The sequence below is a fragment of the Pteropus alecto genome, unplaced genomic scaffold (assembly GCF_000325575.1).
Source record: "Pteropus alecto unplaced genomic scaffold, ASM32557v1 scaffold44, whole genome shotgun sequence".
Classification (NCBI taxonomy): Eukaryota; Metazoa; Chordata; class Mammalia; order Chiroptera; family Pteropodidae; genus Pteropus; species Pteropus alecto.
Window position 1 is genome coordinate 6,053,314 of NW_006436812.1, and position 22,373 is coordinate 6,075,686.

At 47.7% G+C, this 22,373-nt stretch overlaps 2 protein-coding genes across 10 annotated transcripts in view; one reads left to right on the forward strand and one right to left on the reverse strand.

Annotated features, from left to right (window-relative positions):
* UNKL (unkempt family like zinc finger) lies at positions 1–13,906 on the forward strand. Of its 8 annotated transcripts, none has more exons than XM_015591131.2 (6): positions 1–135; positions 6,821–6,913; positions 7,593–7,704; positions 9,773–9,975; positions 10,073–10,327; positions 11,242–13,906. In XM_015591131.2, the coding sequence occupies exons 2-6, from the start codon at positions 6,881–6,883 to the stop codon at positions 11,395–11,397; spliced, it is 759 nt and encodes a 252-aa protein (XP_015446617.1). In that variant the 5' UTR covers positions 1–135; positions 6,821–6,880; the 3' UTR covers positions 11,398–13,906. The 8 variants fall into 8 exon arrangements, with proteins under 8 accessions (XP_015446617.1, XP_024904013.1, XP_024904016.1 ...); XM_025048245.1 differs by lacking the exon at positions 1–135 and adding an exon at positions 1,361–1,488; XM_025048248.1 differs by lacking the exon at positions 1–135 and adding an exon at positions 1,362–1,488 and having other exon boundaries at positions 7,477–7,704.
* GNPTG (N-acetylglucosamine-1-phosphate transferase subunit gamma) overlaps positions 13,882–22,373 on the reverse strand; it is an 18,815-nt gene continuing 10,323 nt past the window's right edge. For both annotated transcript variants that reach the window (XM_006913983.3, XM_025048244.1), the window contains exons 4-11: positions 15,314–15,368; positions 15,164–15,247; positions 14,989–15,082; positions 14,803–14,917; positions 14,641–14,723; positions 14,425–14,556; positions 14,252–14,333; positions 13,882–14,159 (exon numbers count right to left, since the gene is read on the reverse strand). In XM_006913983.3, the coding sequence (XP_006914045.1) occupies positions 14,062–14,159; positions 14,252–14,333; positions 14,425–14,556; positions 14,641–14,723; positions 14,803–14,917; positions 14,989–15,082; positions 15,164–15,247; positions 15,314–15,368 (743 nt within the window). In that variant the 3' untranslated portion in view covers positions 13,882–14,061. The remainder of the gene's footprint in view (positions 14,160–14,251; positions 14,334–14,424; positions 14,557–14,640; positions 14,724–14,802; positions 14,918–14,988; positions 15,083–15,163; positions 15,248–15,313; positions 15,369–22,373) is intronic.

A 22,373-nucleotide genomic window follows, 5' to 3' on the forward strand; every position in this document is an offset into this window, starting at 1 on the left:
GTGTGAGCTCCAGCGTGGCGTCCAGCCTGGCATCTAGCACTGGTTCCGGTGGCTCCTCCCCCACCACTCTGCCTGCACTCCCGGCCCGTGCCCACCTGCTTGACCCTACCAGCGGTGCCCTGGAGTCTGTCCCAGGTAAACCCAAGACTCTCCTCATCTCCCTGACTTCTCTTAGCACTTACATTGTCGTGTTTCTGTAAGAATCTATTTCAGACATGTTGCAGAATGTAAATTTTTGTGGAAAAGCCAGACGTGTGTTTTTGGTCATCTGTCACTTTGGCTGTATTGCACATGGTCATGAGAACACTGGCCTCACCAGGAGCCTGGGGCTGCAGAGTAGATGAGTCCTCCTCCTGCTGGGGCAGCTGCACAGCTAAAGGGCAAGGCAGAGATGGAGGCTTTAGGGGAATGAAAATGGGAGTGATGATTTAAGATTGGAGTTAGCATATTTCTAGTAATTTTTCTAGCCATTATCTAACAACTGAGGGGCACCCTCAGCCTGTTTTTGTATGTCAGTGACCATCTTGCTGTGTGTTCTGTCATTGACTTAAATATTTCCTGAACCAGTTACTGGGAGGTGAAGAGGTGTGTTTTTTCCAGGATAAACATCGTCTCCATTTACAGATAATATGTTTTTATTGCTGTTGTTATAATAATGATTCTCTACTATCTGTGAGATCCTCCCATTTTCTCTGACCTCCCTCCTGAGATCACGCATAAGATTATATCCCAAATACTAGTGCCCAGGGTTATGGGAAATAACGGAACCTCAGAACTGCCTTCTGACCGCAGGATGGCCGTAGCTGGGCAGTCTTTGTATTGCTGAGGTCTCCAAGGACCCGGAGTGCCCACCCTACCTACTTTGGGGCTAATAGGTGTAGGTCGGATTTTCTCCTGTAGTGCAGTTTCATTCAGATTATATTGTTGCTAATGCATTGAGTTAAAATAATCCATTTTTAAATTCAGTCATTTATTTAAAATGGGTGCTGTTTCCCAGCTATTCTGTATTTAATGGATTTAGTGGAATAATTTCGGGGCCACTTGACAGATTTTCTTTGCTTTTCACTTCATACGAACAGATTTCTGATTAAAATAGTGACCATTAAACTAGCAACCTGCAGAGCTCATTGCCCGAAGTGACTCGCAGCAAAAAGCGGCAGGATCCTTGGTTTCGCGAACGGCGGGGGCGGGGCACGTCTGAGGCTTGCGTCACCGGGGGCGGGGCCGGTGCGTGCGGGACTGGAGCCCGTTTAAGGCTTGCGTAATCAGGGGCAGGGTTTGTCTAAGGCTTGCGTCATCTATGGGCGGGGCCGGCGTGGGGTGGGCGGGGCGCGGGCCGCGGGCCGTATTTGAATCCGAGGTGGTGGCGGCGGACGGTGAGTCAGCATCCTCAGCCCTGCACTGTCAGGTACGGGTCGTCGTTCTGCGAAGCTGCGGAGCGGGCCGAGCGCCCCTCTCAGGTGTGGTACCGCCAACCTCCCTCTCTAGGTGTGCCTCCCCTCCAGGTGCTCCTCGCACTGGTCCGCAGTGCCCGCTTCCGGACCAGGTGTGACAGCCAGGGGGGTTGGTACCGCGTTTCCTAGGGGCTGCGGAATGAGGTAAATGCAGACGTGTCCTCTTGAGGAGCCTGCTCTGCAGAGGCTCCTGCTGTTCCCTGGGGGGCGCCAGCCGCGAGGCTTCTCCAGGAGAGCCTGCATTACCTAACAGAGGTGGGTCTCTTGCTCCCGAGAGGACTATTTCCTGTCTCGTCCCGCTGTGAATCGCCGCCTGCGAAAACTCAGACCGAAGGGTGAGCGGGTATGCCAGGTGCTTCTCCGTCCTGTAGTTGGGGGAGGACTGCCTGGATCGGTGGGTGCGGGGAGCCTCGGGGTCCTCCAATGTGGCCTTTAATTCTGCACTGTGTGCGTTGTCCTCGTATGTCCCTTGACCCCAGGGGACCGCGACGCCTCTCGAATGTGCTTTGTCACGTCGCGAACAGGGCTTTGCCAGAGCCATTACTCAGCAGCTTTCAGCTAATTTATCATTAACATCTGGGCGGTTCCTGATATGTTGGCTGGGCACAGTTTAAGCATCTGAATTCATCTGGATTTTGAGTATTAAAGCCATTTTGAAAGTCAATTCTTTTAAGAGAATATCTCAGGAGACCTGGGTCTAATTTCTGGGAACAGCAAGATGTGGTAGGATGAGAGAAGTACTTCTAATGAGAAAGTGGACCAGGACCCATTCTGGGAGCAGCTGTCTCTGCCTTGTAAGCCCAAGGCGGGCTGTGGTTTGTCAGGTAAGGATTGGCCCCTCTTGTGCTGACTGTGCTTGAGGGGGCAGCAGGGTTACACCTGTGTGCTGAGTCATGGGGTAGGTGAGCATGGTGAGATAAATCACTTCCAGGTGGGAAAAGGCTCTTGCAGTCCAGTTTGCTTCTCCCATCCACCTAGTCATTCATTCGTTGCGCCTTTATTATTCAAAGTGCTTCTGAAACTCCACTAGCTTTGAAGGTGACCATCCATAACCTGATCTCAGAACTGCTGATTCTGAGGACTGAGTCCATGTTCTTAGGTCTGACTTACTAGCATACCCAGGACAGGGGATTGGGACCCCAGGCTGGGTAGGTGTGCCAGGACAGCTCATGAAGGGCAGGTTTGGGCCTCCATTCTTTTGGCTGCAGCACAGAGAGCCTGGAGAGGTGGGGGAAGGGAAGGGGCAGGGTGCTTGCTCTCAGCCGGTGAGTCTGCACATTGGTCAGCACTGGTTCAGGTGCACCCGCACGCACAGTCTAGGGTGATATGCAGGAATGGAGCAGGGGGCGATTCTGAGAAAGGTTTTAGAGGCTGAGCAGGAGTTCTCTCAGGACAAGTGGGGCTGCAGCCTATAGTAGTGTCATAATGTCCTTTGAGAACAGAAAGTGAGCCATTCCTGGGATGAGAAGGCCGCTTGGGGTAGGGGCAGGGTGAGGCAGAGTCGGGCCAGCAAGTGTTAACCTGCATTCCAAGACGTGCAGTCTTTTCGGGAGGCAGGACTTGTGACATGATGGGGTTGGCATTATAGAAAGGTCACTCCTGGGATAGTGCAGGTCGTTGTGAAGGGGCAGCCTGCAGAGGTGGCTAGAGCTTGGTCCCCTTATTGATGAGGGTTGAGGGAGGAGGAGGAGCTAAGGGCTTCTGCTGAGTGGACCTAGGTGCACCAGCTTGAGGGGGGCACCTGTGTGCAGCTTGAGACAGCTGATGCAGTAGTGGGGCCTCTCCCTGGTAGGAGGAGGTAATGTGGCCATGCCGGGGAATCTAGGGCATCTGGAGGTGAGGGCTGCAGAATCCATGTGTGTCTGGGCATGGAACGGCTGCTGAGCTTCCAAGGAGGGTGGGAGGACCAAGAAGTGGCCCCAGGCAGAGGAGAAGGAGAAGAACAGGAGAGGAAGGAGGTGGGCAGGGACCACCTTTGACCAGAGGGGTTTTGGGGAATGGCTGAGCGCTGAAGAGCAAGGCCTGAGCAGTTTGAAAAATGAGACAAGTGAGGATGGCAAAAAGTAAAGGGTAGGCTGACGGGGCAGGCTTGAGTGACGGGCTGCATCGTCCCAGAGAGCAGGTAGGAGCAAGAGACTGGACCCATGATGGAAGTTCACAGCAACAGGACACAGGTCTGTTGCTGGCAGGTTGCTGGGTCTGTGGAAGGTGCCCATTTAAACACCAGAACACAGCCTGGAGGGGATAGGTTGGGTGGGGGCTGTCCCCAGGTAGTCCCCATTGTTTTGGGGTGAAATATGTCCCCGCAAAATATATTTATCAGTCATTCTTACCTTCTTGCCCCTCACCTGAGAATGTGACTTTTTTCGGGAAGTTTTTGCAGATGTAATCAAGGTAAAATTAGATCATTAGCATGGGCCCTAATCCAAAATGACTGCTGTCCTTATAAGGAGATTTGGATAACAGACAGGGGTGAAGACGGCCAGGTAACAAGGGGGACAGAGGTGAGTGATGTATCCACAAGCCAAGGAAGGCCAAGGGTTGGCAGCAATGTCCAAAGCTAGAGCCTCCCAGAGCCTCCAGAGGGAGTGCAGCCCCACACACCTTGATCCCGGCTTCTGGCTCCAGAACTGGTCGAATGGATTTTTGGTGTTTAAAGCTGCCTGGCATGTGGTGCCTGGTTTCAGCGGCCTCCAGATACGAAGGCCCCCATGGTCCTGGGTGTTAGGAAGAAGCTGTCCATGGAGCAAGAGGAGCTTGCTGCAAAGAAGGGCTTGAGCAGCACAGCTGACGGAGAAGGGCACCCACAGAGGGAGTCCCCAGGAAGAATATCAGCCTGTGCAGGCCAGAGGTGGGCACTGCTCCCATAGGTTTCTGCTTCAGGGTCTCCCTGAGGATCTTTCGTCACAACTGTGGCATCAGACATTTTTCACATCACCTGGTCCTTGGCCATGGTGTTGGGTATATCGGGGAACCTGTTGAAGAAGCTGGTCCAGCTGTGCAGGTGCTGCCAGGCAGCATCTCATTGCTGCTGTTGTCACAGGAGGCCACCATGAGGAATGCTGTCACCTTCCCTGGGACTGAAGAGCTTGCAGTGCTGCCAACCTGGAGCCTGCTGTCTGCTCCTTCCCACAGACATCCTTGTAGGGTTAGGTGTCTGCAGGGCCAGTGTCACAGGCTCAGCACCTTCCCGCTTCACATTCCAGAGCAACAGTTGGAATCGGGGGGCTGTAGAGAGGGGCAGCGCTGGGCTCCTGGTCTGCGTGAGGGGCCAATGGCACCCCTGAGTGTTCACCACCTTTCCAGATAAGACCTTCAAAGTCCTGAACACCTTCATGTGAATAGCTTTGCAGGGGGGCAGGGCCTGGGTGTTTCCCCACTGCTCCTAGTGACAGGACTGGTTCTTCAGGTGACTTGGCAGCCTGACCCTGATGCTCCACGGTTAGAGGCCCTCCAGCACTCTCTCTGGCCAATGGAGCATGGTCCTCAACTCACTCTGTGGTTCCCAGCAGGGTTGGGTTGGGGTCATGTTCATAGGCAGCAGTGATGAAACAAAGAGGCAGGCCCTGGGCCTCACCAGGCAGGGCTGCTCCCTCATGTCCCAGAAGCAGGCCCTCCCCATTTGCCTGCCTTTGTGCACACCGGGCCTCACACCAAGGAGGCCAGAGCCAATGGCTCACAGATGTGCAAGCCTAGCACCGAGCATCAGCGAGGAGCCCATCTTGTGGTCAGCCCACGTGATCCCCACCAGGGCTGAGTGGGGAAGGGACAGCGCAGCCGGGGGTCCCTGTTGGGCCTGTACCCCAAGTCTGCTTTACATACGTCCTGTAGCCAGCTCTCCACGAATCTGCACGTGCTGGGGACTTAATGTTCTTTGGAAGTCACACGTCTCTTGTCCTACGTTTTATGCCGATACAGTAAATGTGTCTCATTTCAAAAGGCAGCAGCACCCCACGGCACAGGTGGGTTCCTCTGTTTCCCTAGCTGCTCTTTCGTCTCCTTCCTTGGCTTAGCCTTCGCCTGACTCTTGGATTCGAATGCAGTCGTTTAAAACACTAGCCCAGCTACTCCTTGCAGCCTAGGCCCTGCTGCTTCCTGGCATGACCCTGTGCAGGAGACATGGCTGTCCCTCTGATGCGGCCGGGAGCCTGGGCCGAGCCAAGTGTAGGATGTGGTCAGAGCTGAGCAGTGGCCTCTCTCCCAGGGCAGCTCTGAGTTGATGTTGCTCATCAGACATGATCCAGGGACTCTGTGACACTTGGAACCAGGCAGCCTGGGCAGGGCAGAGGCAGGAGGCTCTAGAAGCCCATCTTTCTAACCCAGAGCAGCAGGTCTGACCGGGGTCTCCGTAGTGCATCCCCTGGGCTGTGCAGAGATGTTTGTCCCAGGAGTTGGGGGCAGGGTGACTTTGTGGCTTCTTAAAATGGGACTTGGTACATCTGACCAGGCATCATGGGAGACTGAACTAATAGGGGAGACAGGGCTCAGCCATACAGGAGAGGCCCACCTGCTTCTGGGAGGGGGTACTGTGGGAGGGCAGAGTGGGCCCCCAGAGGTGGGGTGTGAAAGGCACTGATTGGCAGAACCGCGCTGTGACTTCAGTGTCACCAAGCATGCCTGACTTTGAGTTGGGAAGGTGGCACAGGCCCATGAGGTGTGTCCCAGGAGCTCTTGCATTCCCTTCCCTGATTCTGTGTGACTTCGGGAACTTATGGGATGGGTTCTGGCTTTGGAGGCTGGCTGGCCTGACCGCAGCTGCCCCAAGGCTGCTTCCTGCTCTGTTCCAGGTTGGCGAAAGTTTTGGGAGGTGGGGGGCCAGCTCTCAGAGGCCTGTGTGTTTCTGTTCCCCTGTTCCTTTAATAGACATGCCTGGGCCACCCTGGGGTCCCTGGTGGAACAGGGTGGAAATGGAACCCTGTTCACTGTTTGAAGGAAGAACAAGATGCAGGTCTCCCTGTCATGACCCCAGTGTGGAGGTCAGCATCCCCATGTCAGCATACAGCACGAGTATGACCTTATGCCATTGTCTGTGAGCTAATTTCCCATGAACGGCACTCTCATGGAAATTTTTTTTTTACTGGTCAAGTATGTTTACTTGGTCAAATGTCATGCAGTGATTAGAAATCTAAACGTAGGAGAAACAGCATTTCGGCGAGGCCATGCTGCGGGGGCCACATGTGGGATGCCAAGATGCTCTGGTTCTGGAGGAGGAGAGAGCAAGTCTAACTGGGAGACTGGCGGGGGGCCCATTCCCGGCCCCCATCTCTGAGGCCGGGGGTCTCTCCCTCCCCAGAGAGCCAGGCCTTCTCTTCATTGTGGCTCTGCATGTTCATGAGTGCTAACTCGACGTCTTTCTGGTTGGATAGGCTCTGCCTTAGATCTCCACCTTAGTGATGTAAGCCTCGCCCCGCTGGATAAGGAGCTGGATGAACAGGACAGCAGTGATCTGGGACCCACAGGTAAGAGCACTGGCACCTGGAGCTCTTGTCAGGGCGGCCGGGACAGCTGGACCTTTCAAGAATCTCCCCCGCGCCTCAGGTTCCTGCAGCCTGGGCAGGGTCAGCCTCCCACTCCCTCACTTTACCTCCATCTGAGCAAAGGGGGCCCTGCAGAAATGGAGTAGGGGTGGGATGGGGGACAGGGACGGCCGGCTTTCATGGTTTTCTAGATGTTTTAACTACTACGTTGACATAAAGATGAATATGTTAACATATATCAAATCATTTTATTTGACTAAAAGTTCATCTTTTTCTTCTGATGTTAAAAGAAATGAAACCATTTATGCGGGTTCTAAAATTACTGGGACCACCATGCTCGGGGTAGGTCAGTGGGCGGGGCCTTGTGGGTGTCTGGCCTCTGCAGGACCCCACTGAACCCCTTTGCTCTCTGTGCATTCGATACTTGTCTGAGCGGTGAGGGCGGTGGCCACATCTCACCCTGGGGGGAGCTCTGGCTCTGCATCTTCACGTGGTGGCTGCACGCCTGGGCCCCCTAGCAGCCACCCCTCTTTGTCCCCCTGCAGGTCAGAGGTTGCCTGGGGGCTCGGCACCCGTCACCATCCCGGGCTGCCTGGCCCGCTCCCCATCCCTGCACTCCTCGTCGTCCCTGTCCACCTCCCCACTCAGTTCTCTCTCCCAGTCCCTGTCGGGGCCACTCGTCTCCTCGGCCATGACGCCCCCCCAGCAGCCGCCACCCCTCAAGTCGGAGCCCAGGATGCTGGGCTCCTCAGCCTCGTCCTACAACTCCCTAGGTGAGCCAGGGTTCGCGGGGAGGGCCACTCTATAGTGACGGTTTGCAGTTGAATAAACTAAGGCTGTCCCATGCTGCCCTGCACACTCCCTGTGGTGTGAGCCTTGGCACTTACCTCAGGCCAACCCGTGTCCCATGTGTCTGCTGGTTCGTTGAAGGTGCCGTGGGTTCTAGATGGGGTGTTGCATGCCAGCCTCTATTGCGGTTTCAGTGTGTCCAGGATCCTGAGACACAGTCATGACAACACTGCGAAGTGACCTACCTTTCTCACTTATACATGCATTGGGATTTCTGAGGCTGCAGAGGCGCAGCGTCGCCAGAGACCCAGTGCAGGAGCAGACAGATTTGTGAAAACAGAAAACAGCGCCATTTCTTGTTTTACATTATTTTTTCATTGAAAAATGTTACTTATATAATCTGTTATACTTTAAAAGAATATTTTAAAATATCTGTTTAATTCCTAAACGGTCATGCACCGTATGACAACTTATTGGTCAGTGATAGACTGTGTGTACAATGGCGATCCCATAAGATAATAATGGAGCCGAATTTTCTGTGAGAAATGGAAATGGTACGTGGTTCGGGTGGAATTTTTATCTCCGATGGGAGCAATATCTGTGGGACTTGGCAAATAGATTCCCTCTCACTCACAGCACTTCAATTTTGAATACACAGATGACATCTCATTCAGTCAGCCACTGAACTGTTTCAGCACAGAGGAGCCTGTCCCCACAGTGCTACATATTCAGAGGGCACTGTAGCCATCCCAGATCTAACTCGATGGTCTCCATAGTACACTGCTGTAAATTCTTTGTTGAGGAGCTAAGGTCCTGTGCAAGGACACAGTTCCACAGGAGCAACTTTAGTAAGTATTAAGTGCCACTGCGACTTTAGAAGAAGCTTTCTGTGGTAATGTGGAGCCAGCCTGTCCCTGTAGTTGGGAAATATTTTCAGGTTTAATGATGTAAAGCGTAAGTAAGGTTTTTCTCTTCCATTAATTTAATGCCAGAGAGAGCCTTTTCTGCCAGATGTATCAGTGGAGTCAGAAATAAATTTCCAAAGTCAAAATATTGATTCCTCAGTTTTATAACCTCTCTGTGTTAAACACCTTTTATTTTTAATGAATACCACAAAGTTCCTTGACCCAGCCACTGCTCCAACATGCTGTAGCCAAAACCACATTTCCACGACAATCCCCTATGTTCCTTTATCTCTCCATCTTGATTTATTATTCCTACTGATCCTCAGGCCACTTTTCACTCCTTCCTGACAGTCACTATTACGGTGATCTGTGTTTTCCCGGCCAGTCCACCCCACATCTCTGTTCACGGAGCATTTCAGACGCTGTTAGAAGGAAGCAGTGGGGAGGGTTTGGGGACAGTGCTTATTGAGCCTCTAGTCGTGTACAGTAATGTCTTAGGCCTGAAGGGACTCACCACTTACTGACTCACCCAGAGCAACTCCCAGGCCTGCAAGCTCCATTCATGGTAAGTACCCTATACAGGTGTACGGTTTTTTACATATTTTATACAGTATTTTTATGAACATTTTCTGTATTTAGATAGACAAATACCATGTGTTAACAACTGCCTGCAGTATTCAGTACAGTAATATGCTGTATAGGTTTGTGGCCTAGGAGCAATAGGCTACACCATAGAGCCCAGGTGTGTAGCAGGCTAGACCATCTAGGTCTGTGTAAGTGCACTCTGTGATGTTTACACAATAACAGAATTACCTAATGATTGATGCATTGCTCAAAGTATCTCTTGTTAAGTGCCACGTGACTCTGTATATCAACAGGTGTCACCCAGGTAAACAAAAGCTCTTTGGGGGTCTCAGGATTCCACAAGTGTAAAGAGTTCCTGGGACCAGAGTTTGAGAACTGCTACACCACACGATGCAGTCACAGAAACTTTGAATTTATTTACTGTTCTGTTTAAATCTTGGTCAGAAGATCAGGGACAATGGCCTTGTCAGTGGAGCCCCAGAGGTCCCAGAGCCTGCTCAGAAGACGTCTGTGATGTCTCGGCGCACCTGGGGCTGACATCTCCTGTCTCCTCCTCACTCAGGTTTGACCAGCGTTCCTGGGAGCATCTGGGACTTTGTTTCCGGCAGCTTCTCTCCCAGCCCATCCCCCATTCTGAATGCCGGCCCCACATCCTCTGCAAGCGCAAGTCCAAACAGTGCGGAGCTGGCACGGGTCAGGCGGCAGCTGGATGAGGCCAAGAGGAAGATCAGGCAGTGGGAGGAGTCCTGGCAGCAGGTGAAGCAGGTAAGCACTGAGGTGGGGACGTGGGTGCAGGCCAAACTGATGTGCATGCAGGGTACCCCCTCCCCCACGCTGGCCACTGCAGCCCCGTGGGTTTCAGGCCTGTGACGCATGGCAGCGGGAGGCCAAGGAGGCAAAGGAGCGTGCGCTGGCGGCCGACAGCGCCCGGCAGCTGGCCCTGCAGAAGAAGGAAGAGGTGGAGGCCCAGTTCAGGCAGCTGCAGGAAGAGCTGGAGAGCCGGGGCATGTCCACACTCCCCGGGCTGAGGGGCTGCGGCGACATTGGCACCATCCCGCTTCCCAAACTGCATTCGCTGCAGAGTCAGCTGCGCCTGGACTTGGAGGCCGTGGATGGGGTGAGTCCTTGTTTGTTTCCGAGGTACCAGCTGTCTGTCTTGGCCCAGTGTGTGGGGAGAGCGGGGAGAGGATGACGGCCGGGACCAGGCCTGGCGCTGCTGCTTCCCCCGTGTGGTCTGTCCTGCCCCAGGTCCTTAGGTGGCCGCTCATGTTCTACTTCAGGGAGTATGTGTACCACTTCTCTTGCCAGGCTGGCCCTGCACTTCCTTTCCGGAACCTTCCCCATTTGCCGGCTGTGCCCTCATGGACAGGGTGGATGCCCCTCTCACCCCACACCATTGGAACCATGGTGTATGCCTGGGGCATGTGACTGAGGTCACCCTCCAGGGTCACTGGTTACTTCTTGCCTGATTTCATTGTTTGTTCTGCTGTAGTATAAAACCCATTGCCCTCAGTTCAGGTAGAAACTCCTTTCACACCAGGGTGTTTTTGTTAGAGCATCTGGAAGTTTCCATGGCTCTGCCTCATCACACATGCCCTCTCTGCTGCCTGTGGCCAAGGTCCAGCTGCAATGCACATACCTGGCCGCTTCCCCTTCAAGTAGCCATCTCCCGGCTGTGGCTGTTCGCTCAGCCAGAGGCTGAGTGTCGAATCAAGGTCATGCTAACCCCAAATCCTGGCAGCCACCAGCCACAGGTCATAGGCCTCTATCCTGGCCCTCTCTATGTCTGTGTGGTAGCTTGGCCCTGGGAGCCAGTTCTCTGCTTAAGGGTCTTATAGAGAAACAGCTTCCACCCCCATCTTTGTATTCCCCAGGTGGCCCCTGGCACGGATGTCCCACCCCAGCCCTGAGCCATATTGCGGTAGCCAGGGGACCATCGTCCTCGAGGGTTCTCACACTGCCTCTGGGAAGGCGGGGGGCTGGTGGTAGGGCAGGTCCTCCCATGACGCCCCCAACTCATCTTGCCCACAGGTGATCTTCCAGCTCCGAGCGAAGCAGTGTGTGGTGTGCGGGGAACGGGCCCGTGGCACCGTCCTGCGGCCCTGCCAGCACCGCGTGCTCTGCGAGCCCTGTGCCGCCAGCGCACCTGAGTGCCCTTACTGCGAGGGCCAGCCCCTCCAGTGGTGACAGTGGCCACAGTGGCCTCACTTCCTGGTGCCACCGACGTCGGGACCCTGGCCTTGAGCTGCACCCACGGTTTCATGGTATTCTCTTCACAGACCTTAACGGCAAACCCACAGCACGCCCACGCCTACCACGCAGGGTCTGGGCAGGCACAGTAATTACATAGGGTTTGCGGTCCTGACACTACTGTGACCACATCCTGGGAGTTCGGGTCCCGGCCAAGCACTTTGTAAGCTGAAGAATTTAAATGGATGGTCTAAGTTGCTATAAGCTGCTTTCTAGGTTCATGTTTTTTTTTTAATATGCGATAATATGAAGCTTTATATGTGTACTGTGAACTTAAAATATTTCCTATCAGTTTATTGTTAATTCATATAGTATGGTAAATATGAGATTTCATATTCTGAAATTAGTACTTATGAAATGAGCATTTATCTAGTAGTGAGAAATGCCTAGGATTTTTACAAGTTTCAAATTAAGTGCAGACAAATAGTATTTATAGCAGAGTGATTATTGAAAGACATACATTTAGAAGTTTTTAATTTTATGAAAGGAACTCTTCCTAAACACGTGCATGCGCACACTAATTAGAGTTTTATATCCCAACGTCGTGACATGAGGGAGCTCGATCACACATCTATGACCCGTGGCCACTTTTTCTAAGTGCCTGTGCCTTGCAAAAGAAGTGAGGGAAACAGTTCATTCAGTTTTCTTCCTTGAAACTTTGTAAGACAATTTGATACTAGTGAAAAGTGCAGCCAAGGGGGTACATTAATTTTACAGAGCCTTGTTCTGGACGGGCAGTAGTGCTCCCTACCTTCCTGGAGCTGGCTGCCCAGTGTCCCAGCTGGCCCAAGGTCACTCCCCACACCTGGGACCACCAGGACTCCTGCCCATGTGGGACAGGCTTGCCAAACTTTGGCATGTCCAGACTTCAGGGTGACACTGTCGCCTGATATGTCCAGGTATTATCAGTCAGCCATGAGACTATAGGTTGAGGACGTGGCCGCCATGCCGGAGGACCTGGCTCTACCATGGGTCCCTTGGCCCTTCAGCGGCAGCCTAGCTTCAGGACCACAGCAGAAACACTCCTGAGAGCGGGTCTAATTTTAGTGATGACGAGAATCTCCTCTGGTCTGCAATGGGTCATTTTGCCTAGAAATCTGAAAAGTGAGATGGCTGTAATTTACCCAAATTCTGCTCTCAGCAAAGCAGGTCTAAACGGCCGTGAGAAAATCTTTCCAGAACCTGCCGCTGGGAGTGGGAGCAGGTACTAGCCTTCTGGCCTGGAAGTGAACGCTGATGCATTTCTACTCGCCTGGGGCTTTGCCAAAGACTTTTAATAGCATTTTTTAAAGTGCGAAGTGACTAGGTAAAAATTTTTATCAGTGACCAAATTAGAATGTATTTACTATAGTAAGTTTAAAACATTTTTAATGTAAGACAAAATGATTGAAAAGTTGTCATTTTAAAGGTGGATCCATGACATTCCGCAGCTAGTCCGCTACTAAAGGTAACTATTTACTTGGTTTTAGTGAATCTATTTGTTTTTAAATATAGTGATAATGATTTATTAGCTCTTAGAAATTACGTATATTTTGTGCTACTGTTATCACTGTTTAAGACTATTTTTATTAATATTTATGCACTTGTTTCCCATTTCGGGCCTTTAGCCTTTTTTGGGATAACAGGACTGTGTTTATGACTGATATCTAGCCTAGACATTTTCAAATTATAAACAAGAACAATTAAGCTTTAGGTCTATTTATAAGCTACTCCAGTCAGTTCTGTGGAATTTGGGGGACTGGAGGTGCAGTGCTTACAGGTGCCCCACAGCCGGGGCTGGGGGCACAGCCCTGAGCACTTGCCCTTCTCAGGTCAGGACTGGCTCTGAGGACAGGTATGTGATGGGAAGACCAAAGAACCACCCAGAGCAGAACTCGCCAGGTGCCCAGGCGCTTAGGGCCATCACTGCGGCATGCTCCGGGGGGCTGCTCCTTGAGGTCCTCCCCACCCTTGCAGTGGCCCTGGTCTTCTGAGGGAGCTGCCCTGTGCAGGCTTCACAGGCTGAGCTGGTGATTGGCTCAGCCTCTCAGGGCTTCACCGTCCCATCTGTGGGTAAGGAGCAAAGGGTGTGCTGGGTGTAGCAACAGAAGCCGTGTGGTGCTTGGTGTCCTCTCCCAGCTCTCCTGTTCAACATTAATGGTAATATCGTCACACCATTCATGTAACTGGTCAGCAGACTTCAATTCAGTGTGGATGCTTTATGTGCATTAATTTATGGAAACCCCCAATCCGTATGTATGTTTTGAATATTTAGATGAGAATGTTATTGGAATGGAATTTTCTTAACCCAGAAGGTAGTATTTATAATGCATAATCATTTACTTGTAGTGAATTGTTTAAAGTTAACTCCTGTTTAAATTTTTTTACACTATAGCATTTATGCAATGGTTTACAGAATTCATGGAATTATTTTTATCAGTATGGGAATTAAAACTTTGAATCTTTATTTGTCTGCATCTTTGAGCACAACCCTGACAGCTGCTAGCCCAGAAGGCACAGCTTTTCCCAAGACTTCTTGCTCTGCACCATGGTCCTGGCCTGTTGTTCCTCTTTTCTGCTATAAGATGACAGTCTGGTTGTCTCCAGCCCAGTCTCAGATTCTCACAAGGTGTCTCCACGCAACCCCAAGTCACCTCGTAGCTGCTCTGTTGTCCTGTGTGTGGGTGTCTTGGGGCCCAAGTGTTCAGAGCTGGAAGTTTCTGCCAAAACACCAAGAGGTGACAGGTCAGGACCTCGTTCATAGGCAGCAGGTCCTAAGGTGGGCTTGGCCTCTTGACCAGACATGACTTACCTGCAGGCTTGGTATAGGAGATGCCATGCTGGGTCAGCATACTTTTAAGTCTTTTAATCTCCTTTGACAGTTCCTTATGTGCCTGGAACAGAAGAGTTCGAACAGAAAGTCAGGCCCCTTGGCAGGAGGCCGTCAGTGTCCCGGGAACTCAGCCTCCTCCCACTAATCTGTACCTTACTGCAGCTCTCCAAGGTCTCAAACTCCAGGCCCTGAGTACCTCCTTCCTGCTGTGCAGAGTCATTTTCTCCTAGGGCCTTTAAATAGCCAGCATCCTCAAAAAGTGCCCTGAGCAACTTCTCATAGCCCTGAAGGTCAAGGAAGGAGAGAGAACACCCAGCTTGTGGCTGTGCTGCACCCAGCCAGGGGGGATGCCTGCCCCGGCAACTCACCTGGGAAGTGATCAGTTCATCAGCTAGGTCCTGCTCCACCTGGTCCCACCGCTGCTGCAGGGCCGTGGGCAAGGCTGGGTACACTAAAATCCAGCAGGAACCAGATTTAGCTGAGCCCCTTTGCCCCCCATTTCCCAACCCCTACTGGTCTCAGCCTCCTACCTAACAAGGAATGGGGATGGCAGACAAGGGGTGTCTCGAACGTCAGCGCATAGACACAGGTGCTTGGCTCAGACACACGAGCCAATCGGTTGCTTTTTCCACAGGTAAGCTCCACCTGGGAGGGAAACCTTGGTTGGTTGGTGAGTGGGTGGAGGAAGCCAGGGGCCCCCTCCCACATGGCCCCACCTTGCTCTGCCGGCTCCGAGAACGGCAGGAATCACCATCTTTCATCCACATGCCCCTGAAGGTGTTGTTGGCGATTTCCCACTCGTGCCAGATGCTGGAGAGGAGCAGAGTGTGAGGCTAGGTTGGGGGGTAACACCCCAAGGAACCCATAGCCACCTACCCTTCTCCAGCTCACCCCAGGATCCCACTGTAGGCATTCCAGCGGAAGGTCTGCTCATGCTGGGTCACGTTGTGGAAGGGGCAGAACTCGTACTTGTACCTGGGGGTTACGACTGCCGTCAGAGGTGTCCCATACTCCACCCCTACCACCCCTCCCCTGACTCACGTGGACTCCACCAGGCTGAAGCACTTGCCAGAAAGTCTGAAGAGATGTGCGGGCCCTAGAAGAGAATGTGAACGCTGAGTCCAGTGCAAGAGCAACAACCCACAGAATGGGGGCCCTTCAAGAAAGTCAGGTTGTTTGAATCTTTAAAACGGAACACGAAATCTTGAGTGAAGTTCCAAGCTCGTTTCCCTGTGAAACATCTAAAGAGGAGTTCTGGAAAACGTCTGAGCAACCATGTGGACACCAAGAACAAAAACACCTTCAAGTTTGTACCACAAGGCCGTGGCATTTTCTCTTGCCCTGGGCCACCGCTCCCCAGTGTGGTCAGGAGGAACAGGCAGACCTTACCCGCAACACTGCAACCTGGCTGGGGGCTGCCAGAACTGGTCTGTTTTGCCTCAGATCTCAGGTGCAGAAAATGGGCACTGCTTGTGAAAGCTACCGGGAGCCTAGAGACTCAGAATTTGGGGCAAGAGATTAGACAAACAACAGACCATGTAAGGCCCTGGGGAGAAGCTGGGGTGAGATTCTAGGAAATATACAAACTGGCAGAGGTGTCTGTTTTTTCAAAGGTCCAGTTTTCAATAAAAAATTGCAAGACGTAAAAAAAAAAAAAAAAACAGGAAAACATGGCCTATTCAAAGTAAAAAGCTGACAGAGCCACCCCAGGAGAAGCCTGAATATGGGCCTTACTAAAGACTTTTAAACAACTACCTTAAATATGCTCCCAGAACTAAAGGAAAACACAAAACTATCAGGAAAACGATATGTGATCAAAAATGTAAAAATTATAGAAATGAACCAAATAAAATCTGGAGCTGAAAAATACAACTGAAATGAAAAATCATGCAAACACTTCAACAGATTTAAGCGGACAGAAAAATCAGTGAACAGAGCCTAAGGGACCCATGGGACCCATTCGGAGTCCTTGAGAGAAAGGGAAAGGGGCAGATTATTTGAGGATGCTATTGTTAAGAACTTCCCAATTTCATACAAATCCAAGAAGCTCCAAGTATGATGAACTCAGACCCATACCAAGGCACAAGAGACAAGTGTCAAAAACCAAGTCTTGAAGGCAGCAAGAAGTAACTCATCCTCAATAAGCTGATTTCTCTGCAGAAACCTTGGAAGCCAGAAAGCAGTGAGATGAAAAAAGAAAATGTCTACCTAGGATTCTTTATCCAAGAAAAATATTCTCCAAAAATGAGGTAAAAAAAAGATGAGGGAGTTCACTGTCAATATACCTGCTGTACAAGAAATGCTGAAGGGAGTCCTTCAAATCAAAAAGACAGTAAAGGTAAATACATGGGCAAATTACAAAGCCGGCATTGTAATTCTCACTTGTAAATATATAGAACTTAAAAGATGGATGCATGCAAAAAAATAAATCTATGTTAGCGGGTGCACGATACAGGTAATTTGTGAAAAATGTAGAAACAGTGCTGATATGGGACTGAAAAGCTGGTATAAATTCAAATTCGACTTTAATAACTTTAGTATGTTATGTAATCCCCATGGTAACCACTGAGAAAATAGCTATACACAAAATATACACAAAAGATGAGGTAATCAAACATGTCACACAGAATAAGTCAACAAAAACTAATGGAGGGAATGAGAGACAAGCTACAAGACAAATTTGCCCTTTTGCTTCCTCTAAGTCTTTACTTATCAATATGGACATCTCATCTCATTGCATTTCATTGCATTTTACAGATACTATGTTTTCATCAACACTGAGGCAAGCCCCTCCACCAGAAAAAGATTGACTCATTGAAGGCTCAGATGATGGTTATTTTTAGCAATAATTTATTTTTTAGATAAGATATTGTTATATTGTTTTGTAAATATGATGCTATACTGCATACTTACTACACTACAGTAAACATAAGTTTTACACACACTGAGAAACAACATAATTTGAGTGACTCACTTTATTGCACACTGGTCTGCAACCAAACCCCACAGCATCTCCTAGGTATGCCTACAGTTACTTTAAATGTAAATGGATTAAACTCCCTGTTCAAAAGGCATAGATTAAACTGTATACTGCTTATGAGAGACTCAATTTAGACCTAAAGACACAAGCAGTTTGAAAGTGAAAGGATGGAACAAAGATCTCTCATGCAACTATTAACCCAAGAGAGCTGGGGTGGCTACAGTAATATCGGACAAAATAGACTAAGTCAAAAACTGTTAAGAGACAAAGGACATATACTGATAAAAGGGACTTATTCACCAAGATGATAACAATTATATGTACACCAAAATCAGAGCTTTAAAATACATGTAGCAAACACTGACAGAATTGAAGAGAGAAACACTGTAGTAATAAAGGGTTCCTCAACCCTAGGCCGCCCCTGGCACCAGTCAGTGGCCTGTTAGGAACTGGGCCACAGCAAGTAAGTGGTGAGTGAGCAAGGGAAGCTTCATCTGTATTTGCTGCCGCTCCCCAGTGCTAGCATCACCACCTCAGCTCCACCTCAGATCAGGCATTAGATTCTCTTGGGAGCACCGGTCTCCGATGCCAAAAAGGCTGGGGACTGCTGCAGTACTACAATGCTCGGACACATCAATACCCTGCTTCTAAGGAAAAGGACTTGAAAGGACTTAAACCAAATGGACCCAACAGACATATGCAGAACACCCCACCCAACAACAGCAGAATACACACACACACACACACACACACTCTCTAGGATAGGCCATACATTAGACCATATTTTTTAAATCTATTAGTTCTTAATAGACTTAAGACTGAAATCATATAGTTTCTTTTCTGATTACAATGAAACCAGAAACCAATAGCAGCAAAAATAAGAATTTCATAAATCCACATAAACGACCATGGGGTCAAAGAAGTCACAGGGGAAATGAGTAAATATTTGGGAGACAAAAATGAAAACACAAGGTATCAAAACTTATGGGATATAGTGAAAGCAATGCTAAGAGAGCAATTTATAGCTGTAAAGACATTCAAAAATCTCAAGTCAATAACCTAACTTACACCTTAAGGACATAGAAAAAGAGCATACTAAACCCAAAACTCAGAAAGGAAATAATCAGTAGAACCAAAAGTTCTTTGAGAAGATCAATATCAACAAACTTCATTAGACTGACTAGGAAAAAAAGATGACTCAAATTACTAAAATCTGAAATGAAAGTAGAGACATTACTACCAATTTTACAGAAAAAGGATTATAAGAATGCTATGAACAACTATACACCAACAAATTAATAACCTAGATGAACTGGACAAATTTCTAGAAACACAAACCTACAAATTCTTCTCAAACTCTTCCAAAAAACAAGAGGGGGGACACTTCCTAACCAATTTTTATGAGGCGACATTACCCTTACACCAAAGCCAGAAAGACACACTATGAGAAAACTAGAGACCAACATCCCTTATGAACATTAATGCAAAACCCTCAGCAAAATATTACAGCAAACTAAATTCAACAGCACATTAAATGGATTCTACACAATGACCGAGTGGTAGATTTTTTGTATTTTGGAATGTATTTTCGTATTCCTAAAATGTAAGAACGGTCCAAAATACAAAAATCAAGCAATGTAATACAGCCAACTAATAGAAAGAAGGTGGGAGTCACAAGATCATCTCAATTGTTGGAAAAGAAAGCACTTGACAAAACTCAACACTCGAATTTCATGGTAAAAACACTCAACAAATGAGAAGGAGACTTCCTCAACACAATAACCCATGTGGGCGTCTATACACAACCCACAGCTAACATCATACTCAATAATAAAAGACTGAAAGTTTTCTCCCTAAGATCAGAGACAAAGCAAAGATGTTCTGAGCACTGCCAGTAACTATTCAACATCATACTGGAAGTTCTAGCCCGAATTAGGCAAAAAAAGAAAAGGCAAATGGATTAATCTGCCAAATTGGAGAGGAAGAAGTAAAATTATTTAGTCATGATTGCATATGACATGATCATACATGTAGAAAACCCTACAAAAATCCACAAAAATCTACTAGAGTTAATAAGTTCAGCAAAGTTGTAGGATATAAAATTGACGATCAGAAACCAATTTTATTTCTACAGACTAATAATGAACAATCCAAACAATTCCATTTACAATAACATCAAAAAAGAAAAAAATTTAGGAACACATTTAACCAAGGAGGCAAAACACTTGTGCACTGAAAATTACAAGATACTGCTAAAAAAAATGAAAGACACACATAAATGGAAAGATATCCTGTGTTCATGGATAGGAAGATTTAAAATGAAGATGTCAATACTACTCCCAGCTGACCTACTGATCCAACGCAATCCATATCAAAATCCCAATGACATTTTTTTTTCCCAGAAATAGAAAAACCCATCCAAAAATTAAAATGAAGTCTCAAGGAACCTCAAATAGCCAAAACTACCTTGAAAAAGAACAAAGTTGGAGGACTCACAATTTGTGACTTCAAAGCTACTGTAATTAAAACTGTGGCACTGGCATAAAGACAAATGTGTAGACCAATGGCTAGCAAAGAGCCCAGAAATAAAATCTTGACTATACATTCAAATGATTTGACAAGACTATTCAATGTGGGGAAAGGACAGTCTTTCAATAAATGGTGCTGGGAAATGGGACATCCATACACAGACGAATGAAGCTGGACCATTGTTTTACACAACATACAAAAATTAACTCAAAATGGATCAGAGACCAAAACTATAAAACTCTTAGATAACATAGGGTAAAATCTTTATGACATAGGCTTTGATAATGATGTCTTGGAAAAGACATCAAAGGCAAAGGCACCAATAGAAAAAAATAGATAAACTGGACTCCAAAATTAGAAACTTCTATGCATCAAAGAATACTATCAAAAGAGTGGAAAGACAACGCCCAGAAAGTGAGAAAATATTTGCAAATCACGTCTCTAATGAGGGTAATGCCAAAATATATAAAGAACTCCTCCTATACAACAAAACCCCCAAGTAACCCAATTAAAAAATGGAAAGGGATACACTAGACATTTCTCTGAAGAAGCTATACAAATAGCCCATAAGCTCAATATCACCGGTCATTAGAGAAATATAAATCAAGTCTACAATGAGGTATCACTTCACACCCATGAAGATAGCTATTATCAAAATACAAAGTTACATGTTGGAAGATGTGTAGAAATTGGAACCTTTGTGCTTTGCTGGTGGGAATGTAATGTACAGCAGCTGCTGCTGAAAACAGTTTGACAGTTCCTAATAAAGCTAAACAGAATTACATGATTCAGTGAACCGACTCCTGGGTATATACCAAAGAAGGTCAAAGCAGGGACTCAGATACTATACACTCATGTTCACAGCGGCATTATTCACAACAGGCACAAAGTGGAAACAACCCAAGTGTCCATCGACAGATGAATAGGTAAAACAGAATGTAGTATATATGTAAAACGTACATATGTATTCAGCCTTAAAAAGGAAGTAAACTCTGACATGCTACAACACGGATGAATCTTAAAGACATTACTCCAAGTGAAATAGGCCAGTCACAAAAAGCAATTTATTATATGACTCCACTTTTAAGAGGTAATGTCTTAATCCATTCAAGCTGCTATAATAAAATACCACAGACTAGGTAACATATAAACTACAAAAATTTATTTTGCACAGTTCTGGAGGTTGGAAGTCCAAGATCAGGGTACCAGCATGGGTGAGGGCTGGTTCACAGAGGCCATTTTTCAGTGCGTCCTCACATGGCAGAAGGGGCTAAGGATCTCTTTGGAGCCTCTTTATAAGGCACTAATCCCATTCTCGACACCCTGACCCTCATGATTTAAGCACCCCCCTAACACCCCGTCCTCTTAATACCATCATTTTGATGGTTAGGTTTTCAACATATGAATTTGGGGGGAACACAGACCACAAGAGGTATCTAGAGCAGTCAAATTCATAGAAACAAAGTAGAATGGTGGGTGCCAGGGGCTGGAGGAAGGAAACGGGGAGTGTTTAATGGAGACAGGTTCAGTTTGGGAAGATAAAAAAGTTGTGGAGATGGCGGTGATGGTCACATGACAGTGGGAATGTGCTTAATGCCTCTGAACTGTACATCTGAAAATGGCTAAAATGGTAAATTTTCTATTTTACCACAATGAAAAAGGGGGAAATTCATATTTCCTTATACTTGCAAACAAAACACCAGAAGGCCAAACCACAAAAAAAACAACAGAATCAAAACAGTATGATATTGGCATAAAAAGTGACACATGGATAAATGGAATAGAGAGCCCAGATGTAAACCCACACGTATATGGTCAATTAACTTATGACAAAGGAAATAAGACAAATACAATGCGAGAATGTACAGTCTTTTCGATAAATGGTACCGGTTAAACTGGACTATACAGCCTTCGCCATACATAAAAATTAACTAAAAATGGATTAAAAACTTGACTGTAAGACCTGAAACTATAAAACTCCTAGGACAAAACAGAGTCAATAAGCTCCTTAACATCGGTCTTGGCACTTATTTTTTGGATCTGACTTAAAAAAGCAAAAGTAAACAAATGGGACTACATCAAACTAAAAAGCTTCTGCACAGCAAAGGAAGCCCGCAACAAAATGAAAAGGCAACCTACTGAATGGGAGAAAATATTTGTAAATCATTTATCTGATACATAAAGAACTCATATAACTCAATAGCAAAAAAAAAAAGATCCAATTTAAAAATGGGCAGAGGATCTGAATGGACATTTTTCCAAAGAGAACATATAGATGGCCAACAGATACATGCAAAGATGTTCAACATCACTAATCATCAGGGAAATGCAAATCAAAACCACAGTGAGATATCACCTCATAGCTATTAGAATGGCCATTACTAAAAAGAAATAACCAATGCTGGCAAGGATGTGGAGAAAAAGGAATTCTTATGCACTGTTCATGGGAATTTAAATTGGTGTAGCCACTATAGAAAACAGTATGGAGGTTCCTCAAAAAATTAAAAGTTGAACTACCATATGATGCAGCAATTCCACTTTGGAGTATTTATCCAAAGAAATCCAAAACATTAATTCAAAAAGATATGCATG

Bases quoted from the DNA above. Each gene is read 5' to 3' on its own strand.
- UNKL (XM_015591131.2), top strand. From the start codon at position 6,881: ATGAACAGGACAGCAGTGATCTGGGACCCACAG. The intron at 6,914-7,592 runs GTAAGAGCACTG...TCTCTCTCCCAG, and splicing joins CAGTGATCTGGGACCCACAG to TCCCTGTCGGGGCCACTCGT. The intron at 10,328-11,241 runs GTGAGTCCTTGT...TCTTGCCCACAG, and splicing joins ACTTGGAGGCCGTGGATGGG to GTGATCTTCCAGCTCCGAGC.